At 46.0% G+C, this 16,858-nt stretch overlaps 1 protein-coding gene across 2 annotated transcripts in view; it reads left to right on the forward strand.

Moving 5' to 3' along the window:
- ADCK1 (aarF domain containing kinase 1) overlaps positions 1 to 16,858 on the forward strand; it is an 855,153-nt gene that overhangs the window by 584,283 nt on the left and 254,012 nt on the right. For both annotated transcript variants that reach the window (XM_078659980.1, XM_078659979.1), the window contains exon 6: positions 6,246 to 6,404. In XM_078659980.1, the coding sequence (XP_078516106.1) occupies positions 6,246 to 6,404 (159 nt within the window). The remainder of the gene's footprint in view (positions 1 to 6,245; positions 6,405 to 16,858) is intronic.

Genomic DNA, 16,858 nt, shown 5'->3' on the forward strand with positions numbered 1-16,858 from the left:
CAGAGCCTGCTCCACACAGCTTGGAGGGCAGTTATGAAAGCTGCATGGTTGGCAGACTTACTATTACACAATTCTCAGAAATAGGAAAAGAACTTGACAGTTAGTCTCTTGCCTCCAAGCAGGAAACAAAATGTGACCCTTGAACCTTTGAAGCCTAGTAAATCTTGACTAACCTAAAAATGTTGGTGTTTGAAATATTTGATTTGCTCAGGACTACAACCGTGGATGTCAACGCCCTACTTCTCTTTGACATTTTTGAAGTTTTTGCTATGAGTTTAAAAAAGCCATGACAAAGATTCTAGAAAGCTCAAAATGATCAAGAAGTATATAGTTATTAGGAGGGTGAAATTAACGTAATTTAGTTTTGTGTGATTAAGTGAAATTTCAGAAAAATTGCACACATTTAAAAAAAAAAAAGGCAAACCTGAATTATAGAGCTATGTGAAATGTAATTAAATATTTCCTCGCATCCATTTTGGACTCGAGGATGCATTTCGTGCTAAAAAAAATAGTGCAAAAAAAACAAGCATAGTCATTTGCCTTGTTCCCGCAATAGGATTTTTATTTGAATGGATTTAAAATTATGCAATGTGGCGTAATTTTGCATAACAAGCGTAATAGCAAAGGCACTAAATTATGCGAGATTAACATTTCAAGTTGGGCCAGACAGCTATCAATTAGCATCCTCAATGGATGATTAGTTCTTATAAACAGTTTCTTTTTTTTCTCCTTGAAAAATGTGTGGAATGCATTATATTTTGTTATAATATGATATTTGAAGAGAAATTCGTCAGCTGAACACTCTTGTATGGCACAAAAAGTAAGGAAAAACCTGGCTACACAAACAGCTGCTACCGAGGTCGAGGAAGATTTCATTGTGCTAAATTTCAACATTCTTCAAATTGAACAGATTTAGAGAATTTTCCACAGTACGAGATGACAAGTTGTAGGCACTTGAAGTGGATGCAACACTGACATTACTTTTACGCATGTTTTTTATTTTTTTCTGTAATTTTTTATTTTTTTGAGGAAATAATCAATGCTCTAAACAAGAAAATAACATTTCCTTTTTCTTTGTACAACAAAGAACAAGCATTTGCAATGCAATAGGTCTCGCATTTGCAAGAGTTTAAGCTATTGGAATTGTAAACGACTATCCCCCACATGCATCAATCTAGGATTTTGCATTTCTTAAATAGCGAAAATTAAGGAATCGCTATTTAGGAAATGCAAAATCCTATGCATCAAGAAATCCTAAAAGTTTTTAGGATTTCTTAATTTTCGGAAATTGCGATTCCTTAATTGCGAATCGCAATTAAGGAATGGCATTACATTGATTCCTATGGGCCTAGAGGCCCATAGGAATCAATGCTGTTTTGCATTTTCTTTTTTTGCACTCGCAATTTGTTGATGCATTGCAAGGGTGCAGAGGGGGGTCCAAAGGACCCCCCCTGCACCCCTGAAATGTATTTTCAAGTGCATGTTTCACACACACATGTCCTAAGGACATGTGTGTCTGTAACATGCAAGTTTAAAAAATTTATTTTTTTGCTTTTTTTAAAATTTTCGCAAATTAACACCTTAAGTGCTGCCGTCGGCCAACGGTCGTCACGGGCACTACCTCCCCAGTGCTGCGTGCGACCGCTGGACGTCCAGTTCAGCACTGGATAATGGACAGCGCAGCACTGGGGAGGTCTATTTACGAAGCTCCCAAGGTGTTAACACGAGGGTCAACCTCGTGTTAATTTGCACTTCCAATTTCAAAATTCGCAATTTAAAAAAAAATGATGCATTGCATTTAAGGAATAGCACAAATGCGATTCCTTAATTGCATTTGCATTTTTAAGAAATGCAAAAAATAGCGAATTTTGACACTCTGTTTGATGCATCCCAAAAACGTATTTAGGAAGTGCAAACGGCCGAATTTACCGATTCGCACCATTTGCACTTCCTAAATAGGTTGATGCATGTGGGGGTATGCCTTTTATTTATCTGTTTTCAAAACCAACACATAAATAAAAGGCATTGTCATTTACAATGCCAATAGCTCAAACTCTCACAAACGCGAGACCTCTTGCTTTGCAAATGCTTGTTTTGTGGTAGGCACGGGGAGATTACATGATTTACCCAGAATCCAGTGTTTGGAATGTGCATATTGGTACAAAAGGGGGTGGTGATGGGCGGAGCATCTGAATCTATCAAACACTCACACCCAGTCAAAAGATCTGGGTTTAATCCATCACCGTTCTTTAGCCCACTCTGCCACCCCAGTTCAGACATGGCTATATGCAAATCAGTCTGACCCTGTGCCTCATGGGAACAGTCCAGCCCGAACTGCCAAGCCATGTCTTCCCTGGACCGGAAACAAGCTTCCGAGGACCGGTTTCTGGCATTCCAGCCGTCTTCAGCCCGGCTTGCTTGAATCCAGTGGCAAAGTGAGCAAGGGACTCACGTCTGAGCATACCCTGCCACACTTATGGCGGCCAAAAGCGGTACAAAAGGGGGTGGTGATGGACGGAGCATCTGAATCAATCAAACACTCACACGGATTTGCATATATCCATGTCTGAACTGGGGTGGCAGAGTGAGTGTTTGATTGGTTCAGATGCTCCGTCCATTACCACCCCCTTTTGTACCGCTTTTGGCCGCCATAAGTGTGGCAGGGTATGCTCAGACGTGAGTACCTTGCTCACTTTGCCACTGGATTCAAGCAAGCCGGGCTGAAGACGGCTGTAATGCCAGAAACCGGTCCTCGGAAGCTTGTTTCTGGTCCAGGGAAGGCATGGCTTGGCAGTTCGGGCTGGACTGTTCCCATGAGGCACAGGGTCAGACTGATTTGCATATAGCCATGTCTGAACTGGGGTGGCAGAGTGGGCTAAAGAACGGTGATGGATTAAACCCAGATCTTTTGACTGGGTGTGAGTGTTTGATTGGTTCAGATGCTCCGTCCATTACCATCCCCTTTTGGAATGTGCATATTTACAGGGGGTGTTAATTAAGGTTAGTGTGTAAGGAGAAGACGTTGGGGCACTTCACACATCTGTATCACCAGCCAAAGGCAATCTGCCTCTCTTTGCCACCGTTGCCCCTCTCAAACCCTCGCCATATCGTCTCAGGCTAGGCCGTGTGCATCCACTACAGGTGCATGAGAAAGAAAGGCCGCATCAGTCCTCAGAGGCCAAGGCCTTATGTTATGAAGATGCTTAGAGCGAGGTTTTGCTACCCTTGCAGCACACCCCTGATAACCAGCTGCTGAAACTCTCTCCTTGGTTTAGGGTTGGGTCCTCAACCGGCTGAATGTGCACGCCTAAGATGGGGAGCACTGAGATGGAAAATAACACTTGGACAAAATACATTTTGCAGCAAAGGGTATACCACACTAATGGGAAGGTCTCCCGTATTTATAGCATGTGATACTAAGCAATCGCAAATAAGAGCAGTTCCTCGAATAGAAGTTCAGTGACAACCCCCACCTAACATGTTTATTATTCTCCCAACACATCTCAACCGTCTCCAGCTGTGTCAAAGCTGCAACCCTCTGAATGCCGTGTGTACATTTAGAAACCAATGTTAATTCGGTTACTTATTGGTCTACCACCCCTGATGCTTGATATCACAGGGCGCTGAATGGGACTGCAAGAACTCTAGGTTTATGACTAATAGCCAAAGTATCACGCGTGAAGTCAGGACTCACATCCGCTTGCAGGGACATGCCAGTGTGTGTCTGGATTAAAAGCTTTGCGGATTCGACGCATCTGCGATTTCCACCATGACCACGCATGAAGCAAGGATGTGTAGGCATTTGTAAAACAAACAAATCTATTGGCACCAACAGCCGTTTACACTTTATTATTATCCTACTCAACAGCATAATAGTTAATGCGAGGCATTGTTATATTTTTTTAAACGATGCTGTGGGCTTAAATAAACATGTGTGGTTAAAAGCCAAAACAGGCTTGGGATGTATAGCACTCTGTCCATGGCGCTGCAAGTGTAGTCGATGTTGCCAATTAAGTGTTTTTTGGGGGTGGAGGGAGGGGGGCAGGGGTCCCTCAGACTGGACTCGTATTTTACGACCTTCAGCTTTAGCCATGTGACCAGAGTGCCTGTCGGTAGAGGCGGTACCTCGCACATTATTGTCGCATTAAAGGAAGGGGTTTACCAACTTCTTGCAAGCAGGTGTATGGTGCTCATGACAGACCTCCCCAATAAGGGTGACGTGCGATGATAATCTTTTAACAAATGGGCTACAGGCGAACGTAATCTTTAAGGGTGAGGGAGATAAACACATACAACCATAACATACACCTCTCCCCTCGGAGAGGTCCGCTAACTCCTTTATCACTGCGGCGGTTGGTTTACTAGTTGCAATGATCAGACCCACTCGCTGAATGAATGGTCAAGAGGCATGGATGTTTATGCAAAATCCGAGTAATTAATGTTTAAAGCTGTGGGTGTGCACAAAAAAATACGGAAGAACTTGGGACCTGTGGTGGAACAGTATTCAGGCAGCGTCATAGCAACCTGCATACATACGATCACAGGATAATTCAGACAACCTTACCTAATACTTATGTTGATGTCTTGTGTGTCGAGGCGGGAAGGAGCCACTCGCCCCGGTCAATCGCGAATGGGGTAAATGCGGAAGGAGCCACGGTGTCCACGCGTCTGAGATGGGTAAATGCGTTGGTCGGGTCCTGTAGGGGGGGAGGGGGATGGCGGGGGGGGGGGTCTCGGTGTGATCGTGTGTGTGTGTGTGGGGGGTCCTGTAGGGGGGCGGCGGGGGGTCTCGGTGCGATCGTATGTGTGTGTGTGTGCGCGCATGTGTGTATGTGTGCGGCGGGGGGTGTCTGTATGTGTGTGTGTGTGTGTGTGTGTGCGCTCGTGTGTGTGCGCGCCTGCGTGCAGGGGAAGGTGTGGCTGTGTGTGTGTTGGAGCTTCCCAGGAGACAGGAGATGGCCACAGCGTGCGCGTTAGCTCTTGTCTCCTGGAAAGCTGAGTCGCTCACTATAGGTCTCTGGCGAGACCGCGCTTTCGCACGGTTAACGCCACGAGACCTAAAAAATGGAGTTTTAATGCATTTCTAAGACAACAGGTTCGACGTATATGAGGCACATTGAAAATGCAAAAGAAACCCGTAATTAATATGTATGAGCTTTTATGACAGATTATAGAATCTTTGTCGTCCACCACAACAAGAAGTCTCATTTGGGGCAAAATAGCAATACACATTTTTTTTATCTAGCATGCTGGTATTCTTTTTTTGATAAATACTTGGAATCCACAAACTAGACGTGTCAATACTGTGCTATAGACCTCAGATTGTCCTTAATTATTATTATTAGTTTGTTAAGCATGCGATTACCCAAAAGTGTCCTGGCGCTGAGCTTGAAAATAAGATATAAAATGCAGAAAAGGCACGACTGCCAAGCCTTGCCTTGTGGAACTTCAGTACAACCACCAAATTGAGAGAGGTTGATCATAGCAATCTATGGGGGGGGTGTTGTACTTTTTAAACAAATTAGATATTTAGTAGTAGACTGCGCCTGAAAGAAGGCTTCGTTGCAGAGGTCCTTAAACCAAAAGGTTTCCATATGGGGAGCCAATGAAGTTTTCTAAAATGTATTGAGATATTCTCAAATTTAGGTAGACCAAGTACCAGCCTTTCAACACCGTTCTGGATTAGCTGCAATCTCTGTTTTAGATGACCTGAGAGAATAACATAAACTGCATTGCAATAATGTAGCCTTCAAAAAATCACTGCTTGACTCAGTTGCTGCCAAGACAATTGCCGGATAAATGGGAGAATCTTTTTTAATTCCTTCATAATCAGGAAAATCAGGAAAAAGATGGGTGTAAGTGTTTTACTTGAGTCAAATGAAATCCCGACATTTTTGCTGTGTTAAAGAAGAGACATGGGGTTTAAAGTATTCATTTGGGGGGGGGGGGAGGGCGTGACCAACTCATGAGAACTTCATACAACTGATATATGCATATGTTATACAGTTACATGGCTGAGACACACAGGCCTAGCCAGACCCACCCCACATGTTTTGAGTCAAGAGCTCATTTCACTGGTGTTTAGAATCCTGTATAGCTTTTGCTTGCATGTGAAAATACATATTTTGAAATAGTATGAGCGACTCATCAAAGAAGCCCAAAGCCTTTAGTTTCAACCAAAGCTTGAAACTAAGACGGAGCAGCTAGATCTGGATCAACGACAACAGCTGTTTTTTGCCTTACAGGTTCTTCTCCGCGTCGTCAAGAAGATATTTCCAGATTTTGAATTCATGTGGCTGGTCGATGAAGCCAAGAAGAACCTGCCCTTAGAGCTGGACTTTATGAATGAGGGTCGCAACGCTGAGAAAATGGCGCAGATGCTGCAGCGCTTCAGATATCTGAAGGTAGGCGAATGGACAGTGGCCACGCAGGTCCACTACTGGTGGGTGTATGCAGCGACTGCATGCACAGAACATTTACTGACAGAACTGCCATAGGTGGAGATTAGTGCACAGGGCAGGACAGTTGGCCTTTCCTTTCCATACAAGAGGAGATCCCACATGTATCTCAGCCCCAGTGGGTCATCGTGAAGCTGTGAATTGTGTTATTTTTTATTAATAGGATTATTCTTGTGGTCAAACCCTTTAGCATACAACATGCGTCCCACTGCCAGAGCTACAGTTTTTCTGTGTTTGCTTCACCTAGTTTGTAATTATTAGTCAAAAGTTTTACACATGACAATAAACCCTTTACGTATATTTTTCCCCCCAAATGGCCTTATTTTCAGCATGTGCTTTCCCACCAACTACTGAGTCGCATCTGCTGCAGTGTCCCATGAGATCACGATTGTGTCCTCCAGATGTCACCTATGCTGTAAACACTGCATTTGGAGGCACCTATAGAGAGCCCTCGTATACCAGTACGCATACATGAGCTGGAGGATGCATGAAACCAGCAGACCTAGCAGGCGGGGACCCATCAGGACTGGAATATGAGCTTCCTCTTGAAACATCGCAATCATAAAACAAGTGTCTCGGGTACTCAAAGTAGAAGAGAATGATCAAAGCAATGTTCCACCAGTGCTGCCTCTATGAAGAATTGGCACTGAGAGGGCTCTCGGTGAGACTGGGACACACTGATGGAAAAAGACTAAGTCGAATAGTAGAGATGCTGTTACCTGCAGATGATGCAACACCTTTCCCGTTTAACTGGCTTTGGTCAGCCAGTGGTCCATGGTTGGAAATGCAGGGATACCCAACCTCCTGAGATGGGCCACACCCAAAGCATCACCTTGGGGAAAGCTCAAGGTATTGATGTTAGTCTGAATGGGAGGAGCGCAAACTGGTAGTGAGTGAACCCTACCACAAAACACAGGCACCTCCTGTGCTACTAAAGGATTAGCATATGGAAATACCTGTCCTGCAAGTTGCAGGACTCCATCCTGTTTTCTGCTTCCAGTGTCAGAGGAACATAAGCCAGGAACAGCATTTGTAACTTTTTCCTGCAGAGGTAAAAGTTCAAAAGCCTTAGTTATAAGATCGAGCGAAGACCACCGTTCTTCTTGGGGACCAGGAGGTACTGAGAACTGCCCAATTTCCAGACATGGAACCAACTCCACCTCTCCTTACTGCAGCAGGGCCACTCCTGCTGCAGGATTGGAAGATGGTCTTCTGATTGAATGGCAAATTGTGAGGACTCCATGTGAGGACTCTTTTTGTAGGTTAGCGCATGCACCCTTTCTACAATATGAAGGACCCATTAGTTTGATGTAATGGCTTTTCAAGCATGTAGAAAGGACTATCCCAGTCCTCCCATGGGCCATACTTTTTTCTCTCAAGGAAACAGTGAAGAAGCTTTCCAAGCCATGTGGGAGCAGATGAGGAGCAGGAGGGCTTCTGGGTCTGCTTGCCCCTACTTTTGCCCTTCCTATGTTCTGCCAGAGAAAAGGTTTTTGCTGCTCCGAAGGCTGCAGTGGTTGGCATTGCCGAAACTGAAACCCTGTCTCTGAAAAGGTGGGCTTTGTCGAACAGCTTGTCCATCAGGTTGTCCTGGACTTACCCTAAGGAGCCCATTGACCTACGCTAGCTCCTAGGTTTTGTTTACTAAGGACGATGCCTGCACCACCTGCCTTTCTCGGGAAGGATGCACTGACAAGAACGGTGGGTCACCTGAAGCTGTCTGTATCTTCTGGTCAGCTTGAGGTTCACTGTTGGTGCTGATGTGGGTTGTTTCCAGGCATCCCTTACTGGGTGCATCAGTGCCTTGTTAAAAGGCAGTGGTGGTTCTGCCAAAGTGGAAGTAGTGTGTAGGAGATCTGTCAGTATTTAAGATCTTGAATCCTCAGAGGAAAAAGCCAATTCTAATACCTCCACCACCTTTCTGAAGATGGCTTGAAACAAGGCTACCTTTTCCCTACCTTTTCCCTGGACTACTTGGAGGAAGGCAATGAACTAAAGTGTACATCTTGATCTGGAGCATAAACCATGGCTAAGCCAGATGGTCAGCACAGGCTATAAAAAGATTGATTTTGCTCTTGTTTATAGCCTTATAGAGTTTTGATGTGACACTGCTTGCATGACATGGACTCCTGTCACGACCCCAAACACCACTAGCCAACCTCGTGGGTATCAGTGATAGACATTTTCCCGTCACAAAGCTACAGGGCCTAAACCTTTACCTGAAGCACTGCACAAAAACAATTCCACAGAAATCTCCAGGAATCTCACTAGAGGGTGGCAATAATCAAGAAGAGAAGCTCTGGATCTAAAATGAACGGTGCTGTAAAAAGGGAACTAATGAGTGGAGTGGTGTGGCTCACTGGTTAGAGGCGGCAGACCCGGAAGCAGAGGACGGCCTGGGACCAGGGTTTTATCCCGACGCGGCAGGGTCGTGGACCAGGGTCAGCGGACTCGATAATTCTCGCCTCGGTGCCTACTCTAACCAGGGATCACACTCTGCAACTCTGGGCATTAGCTTGCCTCATCTCCACAACGGCCCCCCACATACGAAGGGGATGCCTGGTTTCACCTTGGAGATACCCAGTAGGGACCATCTCACAGGGAAAGCCAGGACGGGTTCCCCAGCGGTCTACAGCGCAGAGATACTCCTTCAGGAGTCGATTCTAGCGCTTTAGAAACCCACAATTAATTAAAACCCACAATTAATGTTGGTGGTTGAGTTATGGCTTCAGTCACATCATGTGGTGGTGTTTCTGCATTGAGATGGAACTAGCACCCTCTACGAAGGAGAGCTATATCAAGTTTTTGGATCCAGTCTGGTGCCTGGGGATATTCAACAAGTGAGGAAGCTGCAGGTTTAAGTATCCATCAGAAAGTGAAGTACAGTTTTTATGCCAAAGCACAAGTTGCTTCTTTGCACCACCTTTCGAGGTTTTAACTGCCTGGCTGTGATACTTACTCTTCTGTTGCACATGTTGTAACGTGCACATTGAGTATGTTGTCTTTCGAGCTCTTATCCTTAGGCGCACAATTGTACTTTATCTATATTCCTGCACTAGGGTTTTTAACCAAAATGTCAGGCTTTCAAACTCTTTTTCTGCATGTCTTCAGGTTTGCAGGAAACATAGGGCTTTATTGTAGATGAACCTGACTGTTTTCATAGCTGAGTAGATGGGTCGCAGGTGTTAGTCATAGTTCCTTTATTTTCCTCGTCAGTATTGTTTTAGATCTCGTTTCTTTTTTCACTCCCTCTGATTCAATTCGATGACTTAACATTGTCAGGGCCACTCACGTCAGCCACAGCCCCTTGTGGATCTTCGACCTTTGGCGCACTTATTTTCATCCTTATGTGTTCCACCCGCATCTTGTCCAATTGGTGATGGAACGGATGCCTTTTCGATGTTGTGTCATATGAAGAGACCTCGCACCAATCTTCATCAGGTGTGTAATTTGCGCCTCTCCTCTGAGCACAACGAGGCCTGCCACTCGTTCAGGTCCAAGAAGACTCTTTGTGATCATCGGGCTTGATGTCTCGAGATATATCAAATGAGTGTGGACAACACTCTGGACCTCTTCTGACCCGAGGACCTCTAAGAAGATTTCCAGGCACAAGCGTAGACGACAGATGAAGAGACCTTCACCCCCGATGATAGCTCTGGCTCCGACATCGAGCAGCAAGAACTGCCTCCAACTCAACTAGCCGTAAGTACTGTGCCACCACCACCTCGGCACCGACCCCAGAAAACCACCACAAAGGGTCGACAAACAATTCCGAGAGACATAAAACAATTTTTGGGCAACCACTGCCTTCGGGCCACGGTTGTTACCAACTGATGATTTTGGATACGCCCAGCCCCAGCTTGGTGCTGAAAGCGCCCCCTCTCCCCACCAAAGACACCTGCTCTTGCCTTCTACCCGAGTCAACCTGCGTCGAAGCCTTTGGCATCGAAACACCGGCCAATGTCAGCACCGAAACCAGCAGCCTCTGAGCCCAAACCTTCGGCACCGAAAACATCTGCATCAGAGCCCAAAAAAATATCCACCCCTTCAAAACACCACATAAGGTAGAGACTGTGGAAACTGTGCTTCACAAACAAGAAGAAGAACTGGATTGTAGACCGAAGCACATCATGATCCATCCTGACACTGGGTGCATCATTACAAGACCCCCCACACTGCTGCCCAACCCTCTAAAAGACAACTTTACTTTGAAGAGGCATTGGATATTCCAATTCCAACTAAGCACAGAAAGAAGATGGACAAGGCCACACGCCCTGTACATATCAGCCCACCACCTACACCTGCACCACATCATACACCCTTAACACCGGCTTCACCAGTTTCTCCTGTAACATATTTACCGGATGGGTCACTACATTCATACACAGGGGGTGGAGATGATGGGGACACTTCCGAAATCCCAACACAAGATGACCCTTGGATACATATGACCTCATCCACCTGCTGATCCTGACCCCGATCTGTATTCTGCCAAACCATCTCCCCTGATGACACTAATACCTACCATAATTTAATGGGTAGAGCTGCTGACTTCCATAAGGCACAGCTACATACAGAACCCTTCAAGGACGACTTCCTATTTGAAACACTCTCCTCTATGCAGCGCTCTTCGCAATACCTGTGTATGCCCAAAGGCATGCGCCACGATACCACTGACATTTCCAATATATATATTGACACAGTGACTTCATGGCCGCACTCCCTTAAAGATGCTGTTGTTGTTGTATGACTTTATTCGATATATAGATATCATAAAAGTATAAACAATCAATTCTTCAGAAAGGAAAGTATTGCTTTGTCATACACACAATCCAGTACAAAATTAAAAGTGTTTGTGACGAAATTTAAACAAGTATAAAAAACTTTCTCATAAAAACAACTGTACAGGGTTAAAAACAATTATTATACAAATTAGGGACCGAGCCCTAGAGGAGGGGTAGTACTGTGATTTCTGGTGTTAAGCTCTTTTGCCTAAAGAGCTTGGTTCTTAACCACCAAGCACCACCCAAATATATCGCTGTCCCACAGATTACACTGGGACTGGAAGTCTCTGTTGATAAAATGCGAAATGCCTCCCTACAGTTCTTGGCTCCCAAGTTGGAACACACAGGTTTTAACCATTTTCTTCTCACCTGTTTGTACAGCGGGCAGGCAAAAAGAAAATGCAAAATAGATTCTGTGGGGGAATGGCATCCCGGGCATCTCCTATCAGTTGCTTTTATATGGTTCCACTCTGCGGTGAAATCATTCACTGGAAGAGTGCCAAACCTTAGCTTAATAAACAGTGCCCTGTCTCTCGGAGACTCTATAAAATCGAGGAAGGATTCCAGTTGCAGGGCGGGCTTGTAGTCCAGAAACTTTTCAGTCGGAGTACCATGTTTCTGGCTACGTAATGTTCCTATTGCTACCCAATGTTCCTATTGCTACCCACTCCCAATAAGCCTTACTAACCACTTGTTTGGCGGGCGGAGTCTGACTCGCCCAGGCTTCTGCCAATCCAATGTCCCCTGCCAGCTGTTTCAATTTGGTAACCCAAGCTATCTTATGTCCCGTATCCAGACGGATTACTTCCGTTAGGGCAGAGGCATAGTTAGAAAGTTCGGGAGTCCTTCTAAGGCGTACCCAGAATAGCAGGGGGCGTAACCTTGCTACCTCGCCTATTGAATGTATCCCCAGATCTTGACGGAGCGGAACTAGTGGGGTTGATGGGGGAAGCGAGACCAGGTCTCTGAGAAACGTGTTCTCTGATCTTGCTAAGTCCATAGTATTCTCAAGGCCCCACAGCTCCGCCCCGTAAAGGGACGAGGGCAAGGCCTTACCCTGATAAACCTTAATGGCAGGAGCCACAGGTCGGCTATGGGAAAGACGTTGGTGTCTTGCAATAGCCCCCGCAACACGTTAATGATTTACGAGCATTTTTGACAGATGGGAATTCCTCTTCATCTTGTTGTTGACCCGTACGCCCAGGTAGTCGAAAGCTTCGACTAGTTTCAATGAGGAGCCATCCAACTTGATGGTGTTTCTAAATCGTTTTGCTGGTGCCAATACCATTAATTTAGTTTTATTTGTATTTATACTCAAGCCTCTGGTGTTGCAAAACTGGCTGAATCGATCTAATAATTTTTGTAGGCCCATTGGGGTTTTGGAGATCAGAAGGGTATCGTCTGCAAAAAGCTGCGTGGGTGTTTTCTCTCCTGCCAGGGTTGGGGCATCGGCTGGGTCCTCCCTCAAATGGTCTACCACGCCATTTATAAAGAGGTAGAACAAGGTCGGGCCATAACACAACCCTGGCGGACCCCTCTCTCTACTACTACCCTCTCAGTCAGTTGGCCCTGGCGTCACCACCTTATTCTGGCGTAATTCCCCTCATGGAGGCGTTCAATGAGATCCAGAATCGGTTTTGGAGTGCCGAGGTCAGACAGAACCTCCCAGAGCCTGGCACGAGAGACCATGTCGAAGGCTGTTTTTAAATCAATGAATGCCAAGTAAAGGCTGCCTTTCTCAATGGTTACAGATTTCCAATATAACACAAAGAGTCTAAAGACCTGGTCCATCGTGCCGACCCCCTGTCTGAACCCCGCCTGGAAGTGGGACAAAACTTCATCCTCATCTATCCATGACCTCAATCTCGTAAGGAGGACCCTGCCAACCACTTTCTGGACCACGTTGGTTAGACTAATCGGTCTATAGTTGGCAGGATCCTCCCTATCTCCCTTTATATAGATAGCAACCACCTCCGCACCCTTCCATGAATCCGGGACTGGGTGCCCACTCGCAATAAGATTCAAAACCCAGAGGATAAAAAGGGCCCACAGATTTTTGTCATGGCACAGTAGGTCACCTGGGAGGCCATCGGGGCCCGCCGCCTTACCAGGCGCGATGCTTGAAATAGCTGTTAGAACCTCATTGAAACCAAAGGTTTCACCCAAGTTTGGCATTCCGGCAACTGGCCACTGAACTTCCTGCTCCGGGGGTGCGTTACCTACACCCCCAGAATATAGGCCACTGAAATGATCGTGCCCCTGGCGGCCTGTTATATGATTGGTTATCGGTTCAGCTCCCTTCCTCGTGCTGATGTTTATTAGCTCCCAGAATATAGTGGAATCTTTCATCTGGGCAACAGATTTGAGCTCCTGCCAGTGCTTTTCTTCCCACAGCCGCTTTGCTTGCTCAATGGTCCTATAGTAAGCCTTCCTTGCTAGCGTGATTTTAGTCTGGTCTTTTACTTTAATGGCTAGCGCTAGATCCTGCCTCCTTTCCCTGCACATAGAAGAGTACCACGGGTGCGTTGCTTGTGGGTGTGGGCTTTGCAGCTCCTATTTTCTTTAATTTGAAAGAACTCCCCTATCTTGCCCATGGTCTCCTCATATATCTTAATGAGCATGGACTCCTGTGGGACCATTGGGGGAGTACTAGTTAGGGGGTAAAGCTCTAGGATCGTCTTCTTCAAATTATCCTTAATGTTCACCATTATCTGGTCCTGCTTCGCAACCATCGGCCACCTAAGGTGGTGGTTGCAGTTTGAGGGCAATACCTCCTTGCTCGAGAACATAGGCGTTCTGTCCTTCTCAATAGAGGTGGTGGCTATTACTCTAGTCAAGTGCATAGACAGAGGATTGTGGTCGCTATCGAGACTAGGTATAACTTCCATGTCTATAAGATCCGGCCACAATCCTACATCCAGTAATATATAATCGATACGGGAGGGGGAGCTAATCCTGTTAAAGGTGTGTGCTCCCAGTTGGTCGGAACGAGTACTTACATTGACTGCCCTGAGATTATGCTCCAGAGTCGGAGCATTAATTTGTAAAGCTCTTTGGGACCATCTCTTAATTGGGCTAGGTTGAGTGGCGGTATAGCCCGTTTCGAATCCTCGTCACTAGTGCCAAGTATGTCCTCGCCACTCAGGGGTTCGAAGGTATAGTTGAAATCTCCTGCAACAATGATCCCTGAATTGGCGGTATTGATGGTCGATAGCTCTGTGTCCAAGACTGTTATTGTAGATGTCGCTTGGGCTCCAGGGGCCCCTCTAACATAATGTTAAAAATCTCCAGGTCAGCAGCGTTTTTATCCCCTCCCATTTTTAAGTGCAAGATACCCTGTGATGGAGTGTTGTATTTAGATACTAGCCAGTTCAGCCTAATGTTTACCCAGATGGTAAGGCCCCCCGAGGGGCGTCCTCTGCCCGAACTGCTTGGGGGATATGATATGTAGTGAACCCTGGCTTGTGCAATGGGACCAGACTCCATGTCTCTTGGAACAAACAGATATCATATTTGTCAATGAATTTGTTCCATTCTGGGAGGCCAAGCTTTTTCTAAAGCCCCGCAATGTTCCAAGATATCAGCTTGATTGCCCCTCTGGTTTGAATACTGGGGTCACTTTCACTCGATGCATCCCTCCCCACTATGCCAGCAGAATCGATTAAAATATCCCCCATTGACTCATTATTACAAGACCCCCCCCACACTGCTGCCCAACCCTCTAAAAGACAACTTTACTTTAAAGAGGCATTGGATATTCCAATTCCAACTAAGCACAGAAAGATTATGGACAAGGCCACACGCCCTGTACATATCAGCCCACCACCTACACCTGCACCACATCATAAACCCTCAACACCGGCTTCACCAGTTGCTCCTGTAACATATTTACCGAATGGGTCACTACATTCATACACAGGGGGTGGAGATGATGGGGACACTTCCGAAATCCCAACACAAGATGACCCTTGGATACATATGACATCATCCACCTGCTGATCCTGACCCCGATCTGTATTCTGCCAAACCATCTCCCCTGATGACACTAATACCTACCATAATTTAATGGGTAGAGCTGCTGACTTCCATAAGGCACAGCTACATACAGAACCCTTCAAGGATGACTTCCTATTTGAAACACTCTCCTCTATGCAACGCTCTTCGCAATACCTGTGTATGCCCAAAGGCATGCGCCACGATACCAGTGACATTTCCAATATATATATTGAACACAGCGACTTCATGGCCGCACTCCACCTTAAAGATGCCTACTTTCAAAATCCTATTCACCCCATACGTCACTAATATCTAAGAGTCATAATAAATGGTCAACATTTCAAATCCAAGGTGCTCCGTTTCCGGGTCACTACCTCACCCAGAGTCTAACCAAATGTCTTGCTTCGGAGGTGGCCCATCTGAACAGACAAGGCATACATTTACCGGACAATTGGCTTGTCAAAAGCACAGCGCATCAAAAATGCTTCTAACACACACACAGGCCACCATAAACTGACTTCATCAACCAGGATTTACAATCAACGCATTAAAATCTCACCTTCAAGCACTTCAAATGCAACCTTACACAGGGGGGATTCTCCATTCACAACTAGGTGTTGCTTACCCAAACACGGCAAGGATACAAGCATTCCAGGCACTCATTCCTCAGTTACAACCAGGTCAACAGGTATGTCAACACAGCCATGTGTCTCCTATGCATGATGGCTTCATGTCTAGCCAAAATACCCCATGCCAGACTCAACACGTGTCAGTTGCAAGAGTGCTTATTGAATCAATGGACGCTGAGGGTCAATTAGAAGATCTTGTGTTGATCAGCCGTTAAGCTTTCCACTCTCTGCAGTGGTGGAACACCACCAACCTGTTAAAGGGACAGACTTTGCTGTACCCGGTTCTGCAGAGGACAGCAACAGCGACGCTTCCCTTACAGGATGGGGAGTGCATTCCCAACATCTCACGGTCCAGGGCCACTGAACACCCAGTCAGAGAGGTCTCCACATACATTTCTTGGAGTTACTAGCTGTTCACCTAGCGTTAAAAGCCTACCTTTCTCACCAAATTGGTAAGCTAGTCCTCATCAAGATGGACTATCTAACAGCAATGTAATATCTCCAAAAGCATGGGAGCACCACGTCCCTATAACTTTCCTATTTAGCCCAAACTATTTAGAAGTATGCACTTCGATACAACATTCACCTGTTAGCGGAGTATCTCCTAGGGGTGGGCAATGACTTTGCGGATCTCCTCTACCGGACACACCACGCCCACTAGTGGGAACTCCACCCACAAGTCCTCCTCCAATATTTCCAGCCTTGGGGCCAACCACAGAGAGACCTCTTTGCCACAACAGAAAACGCAAAATATCCAAACTTCGCCTTCTGGTTCCCACACCCACAGTCCAGGGGCAATGCACTTTAGATGAGTTGTTCCGGGATATTTGCTTACGCTTTCTCCACGTCTCCCACTGCTTCCATTTCTGGTTCGCAAACTTTGGCAGACATCTCCCACCCTCATTCTAGTGGCTCCCACTTCGGCATGGCAACCATGATTCACCACTATTCTATAAATCTCTGAAGTCCCCTACGAGGCACTACAGAACAG

Source organism: Lissotriton helveticus, chromosome 9 (assembly GCF_964261635.1).
Source record: "Lissotriton helveticus chromosome 9, aLisHel1.1, whole genome shotgun sequence".
In the NCBI taxonomy this organism is placed as follows: Eukaryota; Metazoa; Chordata; class Amphibia; order Caudata; family Salamandridae; genus Lissotriton; species Lissotriton helveticus.